The sequence below is a fragment of the Dunckerocampus dactyliophorus genome, chromosome 4 (genome assembly GCF_027744805.1).
Source record: "Dunckerocampus dactyliophorus isolate RoL2022-P2 chromosome 4, RoL_Ddac_1.1, whole genome shotgun sequence".
NCBI classification, from domain to species: Eukaryota; Metazoa; Chordata; class Actinopteri; order Syngnathiformes; family Syngnathidae; genus Dunckerocampus; species Dunckerocampus dactyliophorus.
In genome coordinates this window covers 2,781,714-2,797,978 of record NC_072822.1, presented here as the reverse complement: position 1 = coordinate 2,797,978, position 16,265 = coordinate 2,781,714, and the positions used below count along the sequence as shown (strand labels likewise).

At 44.4% G+C, this 16,265-nt stretch overlaps 2 protein-coding genes across 4 annotated transcripts in view; both read right to left on the bottom strand.

Moving 5' to 3' along the window:
- Positions 1-73: 73 nt before the first annotated feature.
- ubac1 (UBA domain containing 1) lies at positions 74-10,292 on the bottom strand. Of its 2 annotated transcripts, none has more exons than XM_054772656.1 (10): positions 9,859-10,292; positions 6,312-6,432; positions 6,176-6,249; positions 5,985-6,089; positions 3,650-3,752; positions 3,455-3,563; positions 2,872-3,160; positions 2,702-2,788; positions 1,528-1,666; positions 74-1,388 (listed from the first exon to the last, which is right to left on the bottom strand). In XM_054772656.1, exons 1-10 carry the CDS (start codon positions 9,994-9,996, stop codon positions 1,273-1,275), a joined length of 1,281 nt encoding a protein of 426 aa, XP_054628631.1. In that variant the 5' UTR covers positions 9,997-10,292; the 3' UTR covers positions 74-1,272. The 2 variants fall into 2 exon arrangements, with proteins under 2 accessions (XP_054628631.1, XP_054628629.1); XM_054772654.1 differs by having other exon boundaries at positions 76-1,388; positions 5,985-6,092.
- A 1,100-nt stretch (positions 10,293-11,392) lies between these two features.
- LOC129179612 (neurogenic locus notch homolog protein 1-like) overlaps positions 11,393-16,265 on the bottom strand; it is a 52,678-nt gene continuing 47,805 nt past the window's right edge. For both annotated transcript variants that reach the window (XM_054773061.1, XM_054773062.1), the window contains 4 exons: positions 15,267-15,565; positions 14,079-14,226; positions 13,897-13,994; positions 11,393-13,818 (listed from right to left, as the gene is read on the bottom strand). In XM_054773061.1, the coding sequence (XP_054629036.1) occupies positions 12,514-13,818; positions 13,897-13,994; positions 14,079-14,226; positions 15,267-15,565 (1,850 nt within the window). In that variant the 3' untranslated portion in view covers positions 11,393-12,513. The remainder of the gene's footprint in view (positions 13,819-13,896; positions 13,995-14,078; positions 14,227-15,266; positions 15,566-16,265) is intronic.

Genomic DNA, 16,265 nt, shown 5'->3' with positions numbered 1-16,265 from the left:
TATATTTTCATTCATCAAACTTAATCCAATGTGCTCATCAAGTTGAAAGAAAAATCAGAATAGATGTTTTGATAGCCACAAAAATGACTTTAATGCAATAGTGATCAGGATGTCATGTGATGTAGTGGACAGACCGTGAGAACATATTGCATAGGTTGCTCGTCTGCGTGGAAAACCGAGCAACACGTTCATTATGTGTTTTCCCGAGTGTGTGTATTTGAACAGACGACAAAGCAAAGCCGGCCTTGATGATAAAGGTCAGCCCAGTGAACACCCAGTCCATAAAAACCTTTTTTTTCCACATTCATAGAGTAGCTAAAAATGGTATAAATAACACATTTTTTAATAATTAGTTTGGCTTCCATATAAATAACAAACGCCCTTCACTGTTGTCCAATATTGCATTTAAGAAAGCGTCAACATCCTGCTGCAATCTGATTGGTAATTAAAAACAAAAACACTCCTAGATAGACTCTTTAAAGCCATTTGTTTCAGGAAGCAGGAAAAAAAAAAACACAATCTCAGCCTCCCTGAGCAGAAAGTCAAATCAATACCATAGCATTTTAAATAGAGCTCATCATAAAACCCTCCAAAGCTTGGCAGAAACACACACGCACGCGCACACACGCAAGCCCTCCTCAAAGTAATAATATTGTGATAATATAGCATTTACACACCCTTTTCATCTTTAAAGGGTCAACCCTTGCTTGCTATTGCACAGAAACATGTATTTGAGAAGAAAAAAAAACACAGTGGTAACACTTTGGTTCGTGGTGACGACGTACAAATGTAAATATCGTTCACTAGCGTCAAAGGAAAACGTCAAACCGAAGGACAGTATTCATTCATTCACATCCATTCCATCAGCAGAAGTGTGTCCAGCTCGTGATATTTGTGCTGAATGTTGCCGTACAGTGATAGAGAGCAGCGCATCCAGCAGTGATGGAGACATTTAAAGGACATGATGACATATTGCAACAAACGTGTGGCGTAAACATTAAAGGTGTTTTGTGTGTGTGTTTGAAGGTGGCAAAACGATATAAAAGACTTGAATTGTCGTTAAAATGTAAAAACAAACTAGTAAATAGAACTTTGTATCATTGCTGCTGTAATCATAATAACAATAATGTTAAATCTGCTCTGTATACGTGTCTTTCTGTATAAATATTTCATGTATTGGTAGAACATCTCTGGCATCAACAATACTCGTGTCTCACACGCACACAGCTGCCACAGTCACACAAAAAGGGGGGAGAAGGGGTAGAATGGCCTCTATGTGCGATTGAGAGTCTGGAAGATTCTGGATATCTGGAGCATGACGGGTCCGGTCTCGGGGTCGTTCATCCACTGGGTGCTGTTCAGGGGGTTCTCTAGCATGTCCTCAAATGCTGCAACGGGCAAGACAAGTCGTGCACGTCAGTTACATTTCCCCACATGGGCTCATCCACGTGCAGGTGTTGTACCTGTCACACACAAAAAACACAGAAGGCAAAACAAAGAGTGCACCAGGTACGCATGCTATTATACCGAGCAGAGTCTTGGGGTTGGTCAAACCCAGCTGGACCACGGGGTTCTCCAGGATGGCCTGAAACAGTGGACTGTTGGTGTCAATGCCTTTGTCCAGGTCCTCTGGGGACGGCTTCTTGTCTCCCAGCAGCCACTCACACTGTAACACACGAGACACACAGCAGTCAGGTGACTGATGTCAGTCGAGTCACGAGTTGCCGAGTGCCGGAAGTTTGAGGAGGAACATTTGAATAGCTCAAATAGGTTTCGTTTCTCTTCTTATCGAGTACAGTCGCTATCAACAATTGGTTCCAGACTCCACCGTCATAAGTGAATTTCCGCAAAGTAGGGTTCAATATTAATAAATGGAACACTTTGGCAGTTAGAGCATAGGAAACCTGTTTGTGACCTTCTAAATACAGGTTTTAACATTATTAGAGACCTCTAGACATAAAATAACACCCCTATAGTTACCCTCACACTCATATTACCCAGTATAGTACACATAATAAGCTATAAGACAAAAAAAAAAAAAAAATCAACATCAGCCTATCATCCATCCTCACTACAATCTTTGTCACTAATTCATGTACTGGGCAGCCAGCCTGACATGCACCTGGCATACATACACATACAGGTACATCAATCATCACGCAATGCAACATTACTGAACCCTAGTGACCAGTGTGGAGTACTACATATGTACGATTTAAATAATCTCCTTTCCTATCTGGGACAGTCAGGAGATCTGGTAGATCTGGGTTCGATTCTCCGTTGGGCATCTCTGTGTGGAGTTTGCATGTTCTCCCCGTGCATGTGTGGGCTTTTTCCGGGTACTCCGGTTTCCTCCCACGTTCCAAAAACATGCATGTTAGGTGAATTGGCGGCTCTGAATTGTCCATAGGTATAAATGTGAGTGTGAATGGTTGTTGGTCTATATGTGCCCTGCCATTGGCTGGCGACCAGCCCCGGGCTGTACCCCGCCCCTCGCCCGAAGTCAGCTGGGATAGGCTCCAGCATACCTGTGACACTAGAGAGGATAAGCGGCATAGAAAACGGATGGATTCTGTCCCATCTGCTCTGGCTGTATAATCTAATGTGTGTGTTCGCTGAGTGCTTGTGTTTCTTAAGACAGATTTGTAAAGTAGAGAACATTTATGGCCCAACAGAAGTGTGTACCTCAAGGTGTACCTACCGCTGCGTCCTGCTGGTTGTTGTTGACTTTGAGCGCGTCAATCACCTGCTTTTCCTCAAAACCCATCTCCATGAGTGCAAACACCGCCTGGCAACAGCAAAAGTCACCATGTTAACATATTGTTACAAACAACGCTCATCTGTAATCATCATCATCAATAGCAAACACACTCTGGAGTCGGGCCTAAACTCCCTTTTCCTGCGAATCCTCTTGAAGATCTCGGTCAGCTCGTCCTGTCTGCTGCTCTCGTCTGTGGAGGACAAGGTGCGGCGGAGCGTGGAGGAGGAGCTTCTGGAGGAGCTTGAGGAAGATGGACCTGGCGTGGCTGAGGCTGTGGCGGCGGCTGCAGAGGCGGAGGCTCCGGCTGCAGCAGAAAGGTCCTGCCCGGGTAGCGGCATGTCCACTGAGGGGTCGTCCACGTGCTCGATCAGCCATTCCATTGCCTGTGTCACTGACATGCTGCAAAGCAACACACATGCAAACTCATAAGGATGGCCCTCATACCATAATAACCCTCATACAAGAGCACCACCTTGTCGGAAAAAATATTCTATATGGACAAAATCACAATCAAATGACAATAAAAAATATACAGGTACAGTATACGACATTTCTTAGCAGCTTGCTTTACTGATCACAGCGATCTTCAAATTAGCATCATATCTCCTGCATGCTAACAACCTGTGAGACACGTTTAGGTGCCAAGACAACAGCCCTTTTCAAGCACCAAGCAAGGCACAGGTTGTGGCTTACTGGTTTAGTCGGAGGGCTTTGACGGCTCTGCTCTCGGGGAAACCCATCTCAGTGAGCTGCTGGAGGGCCGTGTCGTCCACGCGATCCTCATCATCCTCGTCTAGCATGTCTACAAGGACAGCGGAGACGCGACAAGTTCTGGGGAGGGTCTTGATGGTGTTTCTAGGTAGGGCGGGGGGCACATGTGGACCTTACCGTTGGCCTTTTTGAAAAGCTCCACAGCGTCAGGGTTGAGGGCCAGAAGCTTCTGGGCAACTTCGATGAGGGACACCAGGATTTTCCTGAGCTCCGTCTGAAACTGGACAACAGGCAGAAAATTATCTTTCAATAAAAATTTTGATAAAAAAAAAAGAGATAAATATCTTGGTGGTCGAAACTAGGGATGTCCCGATCCACATTTTTTGGCTTCCGATCAGATTCTATTTTTGTTTTTTAATAGTCTTGCCGATCCGATCCGGCAATGATCCTTTTCTTAGTTTTTTTAATAATAAGTTTTGTTCGAAACATGAATTTGTGGAATTGAATATGGTTATAAAAATAGCTCTTCAAAGCATTCAAATAATGCAACCAAAGTATTTCTGAATTAACTTTTTTGCTACACAGCATGACCAACAACATTGTTTGGCTTTTGTAACAAACCTCTGTGAGTCAGGTCCCTAATCCAATAAAAGACCCAATAAACGTCCATCCAATAAAAGATCAAATTGGAAAGAATGGGCTTGCAAAATACTTTTAGGGTAGGACTAATCATTCAACATGTTTATTATAGATCAATTTGTGGCGTGATTTAGAATATGATTTTAAAAAAAGTTTTGCAAAACTCTCTTCAGCGCAATAGTAATTTATTGACGGTCCCTAGTATAAACAACCAGCGGTTACAGCGGCACTTCCCGTGAGAGTTTCCCGCACCATGTCACAGCAGTCCGGGCACAGTGAGGGGGAACTATCGCTGTAGTTGGAGCCGAGTATCCAACGTCTAACGTGATGTTATACGGCAACCGGATCGGTCCAATCTCGTGGCGGAAGCCGATATTATCCGAGCTTGAAAATACAGCGGATCGGCAGCCGATCCCGAAGATGGGATCGGGAAAGCCCTAGTCGAAACATTTGGAAAAGAAAATATTCAGAGGTGCAACTGGTGTCAGCTTAATCAGCTGTATTAAGAGTGTGTTTTGCTTTTACTTCGGCTTTATTTTTGTGATGGTGAAGCATAGAATTAGAATTAGACGGTCTCCGTCCAGGCTGCTTAGTGCAACACAGCCAATAATTTCAACAACAACAATAATAACGAGAAGAATGAAATGGAAAGCACAAGTGTGTCAGAGTTCCGTCACCTGAGTCGTTCAGATTTTTAGTGCAGTTTTATTGCACTTGCATATTTGTTTACATTAAAGACTCTGACTTAAAACGTTGCCTGTACAGTTAATAATGGTCTAATCATGGCCATGGCTTGACCCTGGAACAGACTATTCCTGTTTCTTTGGCGATGTATTCAACAACACGCACACCGTTTTTGTGTAGGTGCTGAAACCAATGCACAGAGTGAACTCTCTTCCAGCCTGTTTGGAGGCGAAAGCCGAGGAAAACAGGCATGCATGTGTTACAGGCGGCACCAGACCTGCGGGAATCTGGACCACTAGCAAAGGCTACACTAGACAGGGAGCACTGTGGAGCCAGTAAAAGTGGTTGCGAAACAATAGAAAAAGATTCAAAGCTAGAATCTTCTCATGATTGAGCTTGTTTATTAATCAGCGGTGCATGGCTAAAGCTAACCAATCTCCCTACTAAATCACTCAGCACCGTGATGCACCCTCTGCTGGCATAAACATGTCATTACACTGGTGTGCATAGAAAATAGTAAGTTAGCAAGGTTCAATTACTGTATTAACAAAAGCTTTGTGGCGGTGCCTGTTTCACTGACAGCATGTCAGTCATTTATCATTTATGAGTTTGTGAGTCATTTATTTATGTTTTATCGTGAGACTGCTTTTTTCTTGTCACGTTTTGATCTTGCGACATTTCGTTGCACCGCTACTAATTAATGATACTGAAAGATGATTGACAGATGAAATCGGGAGTCACGACCTGGACTTTACGCTACAACCTCGCTTCTGTCTCCTGCGGCGCCGCATCCATCTCCTCTAAAGCGGCTAGCGGTGGTGCGCTGCACTGAAGGCCGTAGAGTCATCCTGGCTAGCTATCGGAGAAGGCGCTTCTCCAAGCCGCGTCCACAAAATTCGCAATGCTTGCGTCTGACTTACGATTCATGTGTTGACGCTGCTGTAGCCGCACACACAGACTGTGCGGTGTATTGTTATACTGTACATTTTATGCTCTGTTATCACGTGTTTATAAATGATCACCAATTTGTAGGGTGATTGAGATGTGTTGTCTGCAGAAAAAATACTGAATTGTGAACATGTGGGTAGCCATTGAGCTGTTCTGAACGGTCTTTAATCCTGAAGTAAAGACTGTTCTAGTGTTCTGGTGTTCTGGTGCAAGCGTACACGTCGCGCGCAGAGCGCCTTACGTCTCTGATATTGTGCTGCGTCACAGTGCGGTCCGAGTGGCGAGTGCTGAGGTTGGCGGTGGCCTTCATGATGGCGTCCTTGTCCGGCGCCTTGTTGTCCTGTTTCTTCTGACACCAAACAAGAAGGGGACAAATATCAGCAGTTTTTCTTCTAGAAGGGGCCAAATGGTGTTTTTGTTGATCAGACCTACCTTTTCATCCGCGCTCACTTCTGCCATCTTGGGAGGCGTGGGCGGCGGCCTTTTCTTGATGAGCAGCAGAACATCTGGATGGAGGAAAAGAGGCACGTTCACAGAGTAGATCATCTCATTGGAACCTCTTTCATACCTTTGTCTTTGAGACTTTCATCTGCAACCGTTTTTGTGTCGCTGAGCACTCGCTCTGTAGCAGCATGTATGAGTTTATGGTGGGTCAGTGTCTTGGGGTCTTCTAGGTTTCCATGGACACACTGGAGGAAAGAGCAGTATACACAACTGATACATTTCATGACATTTTTTGGCACATGATCTGCGTTTTGAAGACAAGGTGGTGGCATCTCAGCATTCTCAGAGAAGTGTAAAAAACAAGTAAAACTACGCCCACATTTAAAAATGAATAATTGATCCAAATATTAGTTGGTTTTTTTTTGCATCTTTGTCACACTTAAATGTTTCAGATCTTCAAACAAATGTAAATATTAGTCAATGACAACACAACTAAACACAAAATGCTGTTTTTAAATGAAACTTTTTATTAAGGGAGAAAAAAGTTCCAAACCTACATGGCCCTGTGTGGAAAAGAGATTGCCTCGTTGTTAAAACAACTAGTTCAATTTCTCTAGCCACACCCAGGCTGATTACTGCCACACCTGTTTTCAATCAAGAAATCACTTAAATAGGACCTGCCTGACAAAGTGAAGTAGACCAAAAGATCCTCAAAAGCTAGAAACCATGCCTACAGCTAAAAAAATTCAGGTACAAATGAGAAAGAATGTGTTTGAGATCTATCAGTATGGAAAAGGCAATTTCTAAAAGTTTTGGGACTCCAACAAACCACAGTGAAAGCCATTATACACAAACGGTAAAAACATGGAACAGTGGTGAACCTTCCCAGGAGTGGCTGGCCAACCAGAATGACCCCAAGAGCGCATCAACGACTCATCCAAGAGGTCACAAAAGAAGAACTGCAGGCCTCACTTGCCTCAATGGTCAGTGCTCATAACTCCACCATAAGAAAGAAGTTTGCATGGCAGAGTTCCAAGACCAAAACCACTGCTGAACACAAACAACATTAAGGCTCATCTCAATTTTGCCAGAAAACATCTTGATGATCCTAGAGACCTTTGGGAAAATACTCTGTGGTCTGACGAGACAAAAGTTGAACTTTTTAGAAGGTGTGTGCCCCATTATATCTGGCGTTAAAGTAACACCGCATTTCAGAAAAAGACCATTATACCCACAGTAAAATATGGTGGTGGTAGTGTGATGGTCTGGGGCTGTTTTGCTGCTTCAGGACCTGGAAGCTGTGATGAATGGAAGCATGAATTCTGCTAAAGGAGAATGTCCGGCCATCTGTTGGTGACCTCAAGCTGAAAGCAACTTGGGTTCTGCAGCAGGACAATGATCCAAAACACACCAGCAAGTCCACCTCTGAATGGCTGAAGACTTTGGAGTGGCCTAGTCCAAGTCCTGACCTGAATCCTATTGAGATGCTGTGGCATGACCTTAAAAAGGAAAAGCCTCCAATGTGGCTGAAAAACAACAATTCTGCAAAATTCCTCCACAGCGCTGGAAGAGACTCATTGCAAGTTATGGCAAACGCTTGATTGCAGTTGTTGCTGCTAAGGGTGGCCGACCCAGTTATTAGGTTTAGGTTGTAGGTTTGATTATTTTTCTCCGTTAATAATTAAAAGTTTCACTTAAAAACTGCATTTTGTGTTCAGTTGTGTTGTCATTGACTAATAATATTTAAATTTGTTTGATGATCTGAAACATTTAAGTGTGAAATGAGGAAAAGTGCAAACACTTCACACCACTGTATACAAATACAGTCAAACCTGTCTATAGCGGCCACTAAAGGGAAACAGCAAAAGTGGCCGCTATAGGCAGGTGGCCGTTATAGACAGGTTGGTGGCCATTTTGAATTTGTGCGCGCACATATTAACATGTCTGTGATTAGAAGATACATATAATTATACTGTTACATGTTGACCAGTAGAGGGCACTGTGGGACTGCGGATAAAAGTTGTAAAGAACTAGGCTTGTTATTCTACACCACCCACAGAACAAAGCTGTGCTACTATATATACGGCAGAGTGTCATTACAGCTTTAGTTCATCAGGAAGTGACGGTGCGACGTCACAAGCAGGAGAGCGAGGCTGAGTGCTAACTGTGAGCGTCGAGAGAGTTGAGAAGTGTGTTTATGTTGGCGTGGATGTAAAGTCCTGCAGTGTTCTCCGCTGTTAATAAAGTGATTAAAGTGCATCGGCGACGTGAGTCTCTCCTTCCCGACAACAAGCGGCATTACACTATTGAACAGTGCACATTGTCTCACACCAGAAAATAAACAGTGTCACTGTCTGCAACAAGCTTTTATGTGGAACAATTGACAGTTTGTGTGGATCTTGTGAATGATTGTGACTGAGCTAGGACTCAGTAATTAAAGTCTACACACGACGGCTTCATTGATTAAAAAAAACTAAACTTTTTCGTGCATGAAGCTTCTGCTTGAGTCGGTATTTTGGCCGCTATATGTGGTCAGATATTGACCAAGGGATACAAAATGGGTGGCTGCTGGCCATGTTAGACAGGTGACCGCTATACACAGAGTCTATAACACGTATATTTTACGCGGGGGATTTTTCAGTGGCCGCTATAGGCAGGTGGCCGTTATATACAGGTGGCCGCTAAGACAGGTTTGACTGTATCAAAGTGGCCCCCACAACCTTTGACTTTCTGGGATGTGGTCCTCGATGGAAAAAGTTTGGACACCCCTGTTCTAAATGAACTAAAACACAGATACAAGACGATGAACTGTCGTCTACACTGGCCTCGAGGTGTCACTAGTAACACCTAGCTAAGCTTCTATCATTTTATAATTACTGATCTCCCAACAGGCACAATAATAACATTGAGTAATATGAGTGTAAAGGTGACTGCAGGGGTGTTATTTCATGTCTAGAGGCCTCTAATAATGGTAAAAATCGTATTTAGAAAGTCATAAACGGGTTTTCTATGCTCCAACTACAAAAATATTTTGTTTATTAATGTAGAATGTTACTTCACGAAAATTCATTTATCACGGTAAAAGAGGGAATACTAGACATAAGTATTTCAGTACATTTAACTTGTTATTTGATAAATTTGTACATGTGTTTTTAATCGGACTTTTAAATTTGCATTCTAACTCATACAAAAGGTTAAAAAATCTACCCTACTCGGATAATAGGCCCTGTGTGTTAATACACTATCAAAATAACTGTACAAGATAAACACTTTTTAAGGTGAGATATAAAGGTAAACACAAAATTCGTAAAACCGTACACACCTAGGACCTCAAAGTTGAGCATTATTATTATCTTTGTAAAGGTGGACAGCTCATACATTGGATCTGATGAGATTGTGCAGGTCTAGAGTCATGTCAAAGACTCAAAAGGCTACAAACATCACACCTGAGGCTGACTGTCATAAAGGGACCGACTACTGTCAAACTAGCATGAAAATGTAAACGAGTGTAAGTTAGCTGCTAGCATGCCAGTCTATTAGCAGCCTATAAATAGAGAGGTCTAGCTACTATAAATAAGAGGACCCTGTCAGGGATGCACAGCAAGACGAGGGGGCACCAAAAAAGGATGACACTAGAGACCACCACAAGCACCCCCACCGTGAAAACCTACATGTTTCAAGCACTTCTCCTTCAGTTTCTCCACGGTGGTGTCTTCCGGGATCTCCTCCAGCCACTCGGCGCCGTCCATGGTGCAGATGTGTATTTTCAACACTTTGCCCGCAAAGATCTTCTCCTCCTGGACGAACATCTCGACCAACAGACAAGATGTTAGCAGCCTGACGTTAGCTCGCAGCGGTTGCTATGAGCTCCTCGCTAGCGGTAGCCCCCCCCCTCCTCTCCAAGCTAGCCGTTGTTGTGTGTCCAAAAAAACCCAGCCAGCACGGCCGCTGATTAGCTGAGGGCCATTTTAGGGACGTTTTATCCGTCTTGTGTGAGGGCGACGGCCGATAAGCTTGCTCCGCGGCCGACAGGTGCTTAATTTCCCGCAGTAATGCAGCGAACCGCCAGCCAGAGAGCACCCTATTTTTACTGTCACGGTTGACCTTTGAACTTCAACTGTTGTGGCGTGCGCTGCATCATGGGAGATGTAGTGTTGACGTCGTCATGTAGCCGGATTGATTCCGTCGCTTTTCATCATAACAAAATTAAGTAAAACATTGAAAATTTCAAAAGATACGAAAGCTCTTAAGTCATGGCCTTTATTTAATTTAATTTAACTCATTTTGTTTAGATTTTAGAATTTAGACAAGACTTGTTCTGATGTGCAATTATTTTTACATTTTATATACTGTATTAGTCTTTTCATTTTTGTAACTTTCTGTATTAACTGTTTATTTTATTCTCATCTGGTCCTGAATCTAGGTAGGTTATATTATTTTATGTCGATATGTAATTTTGGATTGCCTTTTTCTGTCCGTACATTCAGTTGTTCAATAAAAATAAAAAAAGTTCCAATAATAATGATAAACAATATAGCTTGTAATATGTGGATAGGTATACATCTGTAGGCAACCTCCTGATGCTCCACAAGATGGCAGTAACTGCATTTGAAGTATCATGAGGGGCCAACACTCGGCAGCTGCCTCTGCGTGCACTTTAAAAAGTGGTTAGTGTACAACTCATGCATATTAAACTTGTCGTACTGTTATTTACAATGAAATCATCAGCATTCCAGTTTGCTCGTCGCTGCTATTACATTGGTTCTGTTATTGCGGTGTTGTGCAATTTACTTGCTAATAATATATTATAATAATAAAATGCGGTCAAATAGAACTACGTATTTCCTTCTACTTCATCATACATCATATAGATTTAATTTAAAGTGTTTTGCTTGCATGCTGCTTTATCCTTTAATCAGTTCATGCCACAGCAAAAGCATACATTTCAGCACCTACCTTCACTACACTAGTGTAGTTATGTGGTTATGAGGGTGAATGTTGCCAAATATGCGATTACTCTATGTTTAGCTTGCAACGGAATGTTGCAGTTGAACCTCTGGCAGATGGTAATAATACCATCCCACCACTAGAGGGAGACGCTATTCAAGTTCTATATTTGTTCGTGAACGCGCTGCATTCCTAATAATTCATATTTGATTTAAAGAGCAAGACAAGTGTCAATTTTGAGATTTTAAGACACAAACAGGTGCCATTTATTATGTCAAGAAACATGTTTACAGGCGGAAAATAAGAGGGGAAAGTGTTTCTACGGTATATAGGCTTTGCAAATCATATCTTTGTACATGACAGAAAATATACAATTTCACTACAAATAGTTTTAAATAAAAAAAAGAAGCTGTGACTCAAACAGCACTGAAGGACATGTTTTAGTACAGCAAATGGATGGGGGGCTTTTGATACATTTTGTACATTAAAGAAGCTAACACCAATTCAGCGTAGTTCAATATATGCTCAGCTATCTGAACAAAACACATCTTAGCTTTGTGCTGAGAATGATTTTCTTTTTTTTTTTTAATATGCCGAGGGCCAAATATAAAAAAAAAAAGCTGCAGGAAAAAATGTCCCCTGGCCCGCACTTTGGACACCCCTGGTTCAAATGAATGAATGCATAAGGGAGCGTAAAAGACGTAGTTTGTCCTGTTTGACATTTGAGAGGCAAAACAATGCATGCTTAAGACATCAGATTTCTTCAACAAAATCCTGCTTACAAGGGAAATGCACAACCTCAGGTATTTACAAAGAGAAGAGAGAATGCAGCCGTAGGCTGAAACATATAGGAGAGAGAGAGATGGGACGTTTCCTTTATCTCCCTCCGGACAACAACAATACACACGGTGGCCAAAACAGGGCCAGTTGTCTTTTTAACCGCCAATCTCCAAGATGGCCTTAAGCTGTACAACATAGCATCAATCACCGCTGGATGCAACATCTCACGTTTTTCCGTCTTGTCTGGAAATGACAAAAAAAAAAAAAAGGAACTAAAAATTTAAATTGAGGTGCCCAACCTGGATTATCTTTACTAAGAAATGCCCCTTGAACGCCATTTTCGTATACAAAAAATATATATACAAAGTTTGTGAGAAATGTGACTTGGAAGAAAATAAATAGCCCGTGTGTGAGCACAAAAGAAAAGAAGGAAGACCCCAAATTTCTGTAGGCAGGCAAGGCATATAAATAAGACATTAATAAATTAACAAAAAAAAAAGAATGGATGACACGCTGTTAGTATAAAAGCATACAAAGTGTTCTATTAAGTCTTGTTTACAGCTTTGCCCTTTTTATAAAAATATATGGATAGGAGTTTTTCATTTGAACTGTTCAGGAATGTGTCCCATCTGAGACTGCATGCTGGTGGGCGGACTTGAGATGCCCTCCGACCAGTCAGACATGTTGGAGTGAGGAGAGGAACTTGACCACTGATCCGGGGAGCCCGGGGAAGGCGTCAGAAAGGGGTGGTCGGGCACTTGGACCTGATGGCTTGGGGTGTTGTCCATGTTGCCCGTGTAACTGTGCTGGGAGGGCGGGGTGAGGTACTGGGTGCTGGGGATAGACTGGGTGATGATCTGGGCCTCCTGGGGCAGGATGGTGCGGATGGGGATGCTGGAGGTGCTGCTGCCTTGCTGGAGCTCCGGGGAGCTCAGCTCGCTGCTGATGAAGTTCTGGCTGTTGCTTGTGTTTGAGCTCTGGTTCTGCAGCTGGATGCTTTGTTGCTGCTGCTGTTGGAGCTGCTGGAGGTTCTGCATCTGCTGCATGATGTGAGGCTGGGGACCCAGGCGGGCGTTCTGAATCCCCGTGTATGTCATCATCTGAGACATGTTGGCGGCAGGGTGGCCATTGTGGAGGGTGGTCATCATTCCCAAGCCTCCCTGGCCGCCTCCTCCTCCTCTCAGGGCGTTGAACTGGCTCATGTTGCCATGCATCCTGGACAGCCAATCGCACTGGCCCGTCATGGCACCCTGCCCGCCTGAGCTGGACACAGGCAGGTGGGTGAGGCGGGGAGGAAGCGGGTCAAACTGCATGCGTGCCAGCTCCTGCTTGCTGGGCATTACCATGTGGTTGACGGCCAGGTGTGTGTCAGACATGGCCTGCAGGTGATTGAGCGACACGGGCGGCGACTGCTGGAACGGCGACGTCATCATGGGAGGGGACGCCACATCCGATGCGTAGCCGTGCGGCGACGCCAGCGAATCCACCGGCGAAAGCACAGCCGAGCTGTCCAGGAGGTTGCCTGACTTCCCATCTTGTGAGTTCTTCTTCTTCGCTTTCATGTCCTTGCCGTCCTTGCAGCCCTTGGCACCGGGCTTCCGGGCCTTCTTGCCCAGCCCTTGACCCTGCGGCTGAGGTTGCTTCATGTTGCCCAGGTAGCCGTTGGGCGAGCAGAGAGCGGGCGACAATGCCGTGCTGAGGGAGCCCCCGTGCATGGGAGGGCTTCGCACCAGGTTGTACTCGTCCATCAGCCTCACAATGTCGTGGTGCATTCTCTCCTGGGCGATGTCTCTTGGAAGGCGATCCATGTGGTCGGTTATCTCTCGGTTGGCAAAGTGGTCCAGGAGGACCTTGGCGGTCTCGTAGCTTCCCTCCCTGGCCGCCAGGAAGAGAGGCGTCTCCTCCTGAAAGGAACAGAAAGGAGACGGCACATTAATGACACAAAGGTGATGAGAACAGCTGAAGTGGGAATGTTTTAGTACCTTGTTGTTCTGCATGTCCTTGTTGGCGCCGCTCTTGAGCAACACAATGGCAGCCTCCACGTTATTTACAGCAGCGGCCCAGTGTAATGCCGATTTACCTGACAGGACAAACACAATCCAATTAGACGAAGACATTCATTTTACATTTGCTGAAATCCTTTCCAGCGACTTGAGCCCTTTACCGAAATCATCGATGGCGTTGACGTCGGCGTGGCAGTTGATGAGCTCGTCCACCATGCCCTCCACCGCCAGCCGGGCAGCCAAGATAAGGGGGGTGGTGCCGTCATGCATGCGGGCGTCCAGGTCGGTGGCGCGGTTCCTGATGAGAATCTGTCCAAAGCATCGACAGTATCAGTAAAGTAATCCCTCGTCTATCACACGATAAATACATTTCCGAGAAGTAGGATCCCTTCTTTCATGCTTAAACACATAATTTAGGCCAAGAATACGTAACAATTACTTAGTATGCATATTTTCAACTAATAATAGGCCGTAGTCAGCCATGAAATAGTGGTCATTCATAAATTTTTGAAAAACCGTGATAGAGTGAGGATGCGATATTCAAATCGCAAAGTGGCGACGGACGACTGTACAGTAATTTTTTGCGGTTAATTGGTTCCAGACGCAACTATGATAAGTGCATCTCCACAAAGCAGGATTCCTCATTTATAAATGGAATATATTTTCGTAGTTAGAGCATAGAAAATCTGTTTACAACCTTTTACATATGGTTTTAAACATTATTAGAGCTCCCTAGACATGAACTAACACCCCTATAGTCACCTTTACACTCGTATTAAAGTATAGTACTAGACATGATAAGAGTAAATAAGCCATTTCAGACATAAATAAGACTCGTGCTCATGTGTGTTGCTATAGGGGAGCAGGGTGAGTGGTGGACAGGATGTGACGTTGGCAGTTCAGAAATGACTTTCACCTTGCCATGGGTTATGGCCGCAACAGTACCCCATGTTAATATTAGGGGTAATTGTGCCTGGTGGGAGATAATTCAAACCTACAATAAAAGCTTGTCTCACCGAACTTTACAGTAACATTGCTGACACCTAATGACCAGTGTCGAATACCACATACCTTGAATGCCTTATATTTGCATTTTCGTTCATTTAGCCGTTTTTCTGCTTGAAAATGCTTAATTTAGGCAAAAAATATGTAACATTTGCTTAAATATGCATCAGCTTACATCAGCTTACTAGAAATCTATCAAATGAACTATAGCAAATTGATTTTAGCATCTTTAATGTACAAAATGCATCCTTTAATTTTTCTGTAAGCATCCCTCAGTGGAAAAAGTTTGGACACCCCTGGTCTGGGGTATGAATCCAACATGTCCCATATAACCCTCCACTGACCTGGAAGACACCCTGGGCGTCAGCTGCCACGGCCGCGTGCAGCGGCGTCCTGCCCATGTTGTCCTGGATGTTGGCATCAGCGCTGGCCTCCAGCAAGCGCTTGGCAGCGTCGGAGCGGGCGTAGCGGGCGGCCAGGTGCAGCGCGGTCTCGCCCGTGCGGTCGGTCTGGTTGTGAAGGTTGGCTCCCTGGTAGATGAAGTCGTTGATCACGTTGGCCGAGGCGTCCTCCTCCTCCTCGCTGTTGCCCGTTTCTAAGCCGCCGCCACTGCAGGACGCAATCATCAGGGGTGTGAATCCATCTGGACAGGGAGGGGGCGAGGGAGAGAGAGAGTGGGAAAAAAAAGTGAAAGACTGCACGCTCAGCAGAAGGAAGACAACAGGATGCACTTCAAAGCAGCGGGCCCATCAAAACAAAGCAACAAACAAATCGAATCATGGATTCTGATCAAGGCTCCCGCGCCGCAGAGCTTCAGAAGAAAAGTGAAGCTGGGGGGATAGAGGCCAAAAAACCCCACAAAACCTTAATATCTGACTGTGAGAGGCAGCTCAGTCCGTCGACTTGGATGAGCTTTTCTCCTCTTCAAAAGGATAGCGAGCCGCAGATCCTGCAGATTTGGTCTATTCAAGTGCATCGATCCGCGACGGGGGCAAAAAAAGTATGCTCTCAGGTTGTTAACCCTATTACTTTGATTTGTCATAGCCTCTCTGCTGGGAATGCAGCACTTACTGCAAAATTGGATTTTGAATGTCATGCCTTCATTGTTTTTTTGTGGAAAATGTGGAAAAGGAAAAGGGGCGGAAAAAAAGAGGCCCATTGCTGGTCCGATGACGAATCTGATCAGGAATCAGCGTCTTACCCCGCCCCCAGGTACCGGCTGCTTTGAAGAAGATCCCTCACCCTGAGGACCTGGGCCTCTAGCAACTCCCACTTGTGCACCCACGCCAGCGCAAATCACACACCAGCAATGAAAATACGACTCTAATTTGTCATGAAACCAC

Excerpts from the sequence above, each read along its gene's own strand:
- ubac1 (XM_054772654.1), bottom strand. The coding sequence starts at position 9,996 with ATGTTCGTCCAGGAGGAGAAGATCTTTGCGGGCAAAGTGTTGAAAATA. Across the intron at positions 2,789-2,871 it reads AGTTTAGGCCCGACTCCAGA|GCGGTGTTTGCACTCATGGA; the intron begins GTGTGTTTGCTA and ends TGCTGTTGCCAG. Across the intron at positions 1,667-2,701 it reads ACAACCAGCAGGACGCAGCG|TGTGAGTGGCTGCTGGGAGA; the intron begins GTAGGTACACCT and ends CGTGTGTTACAG.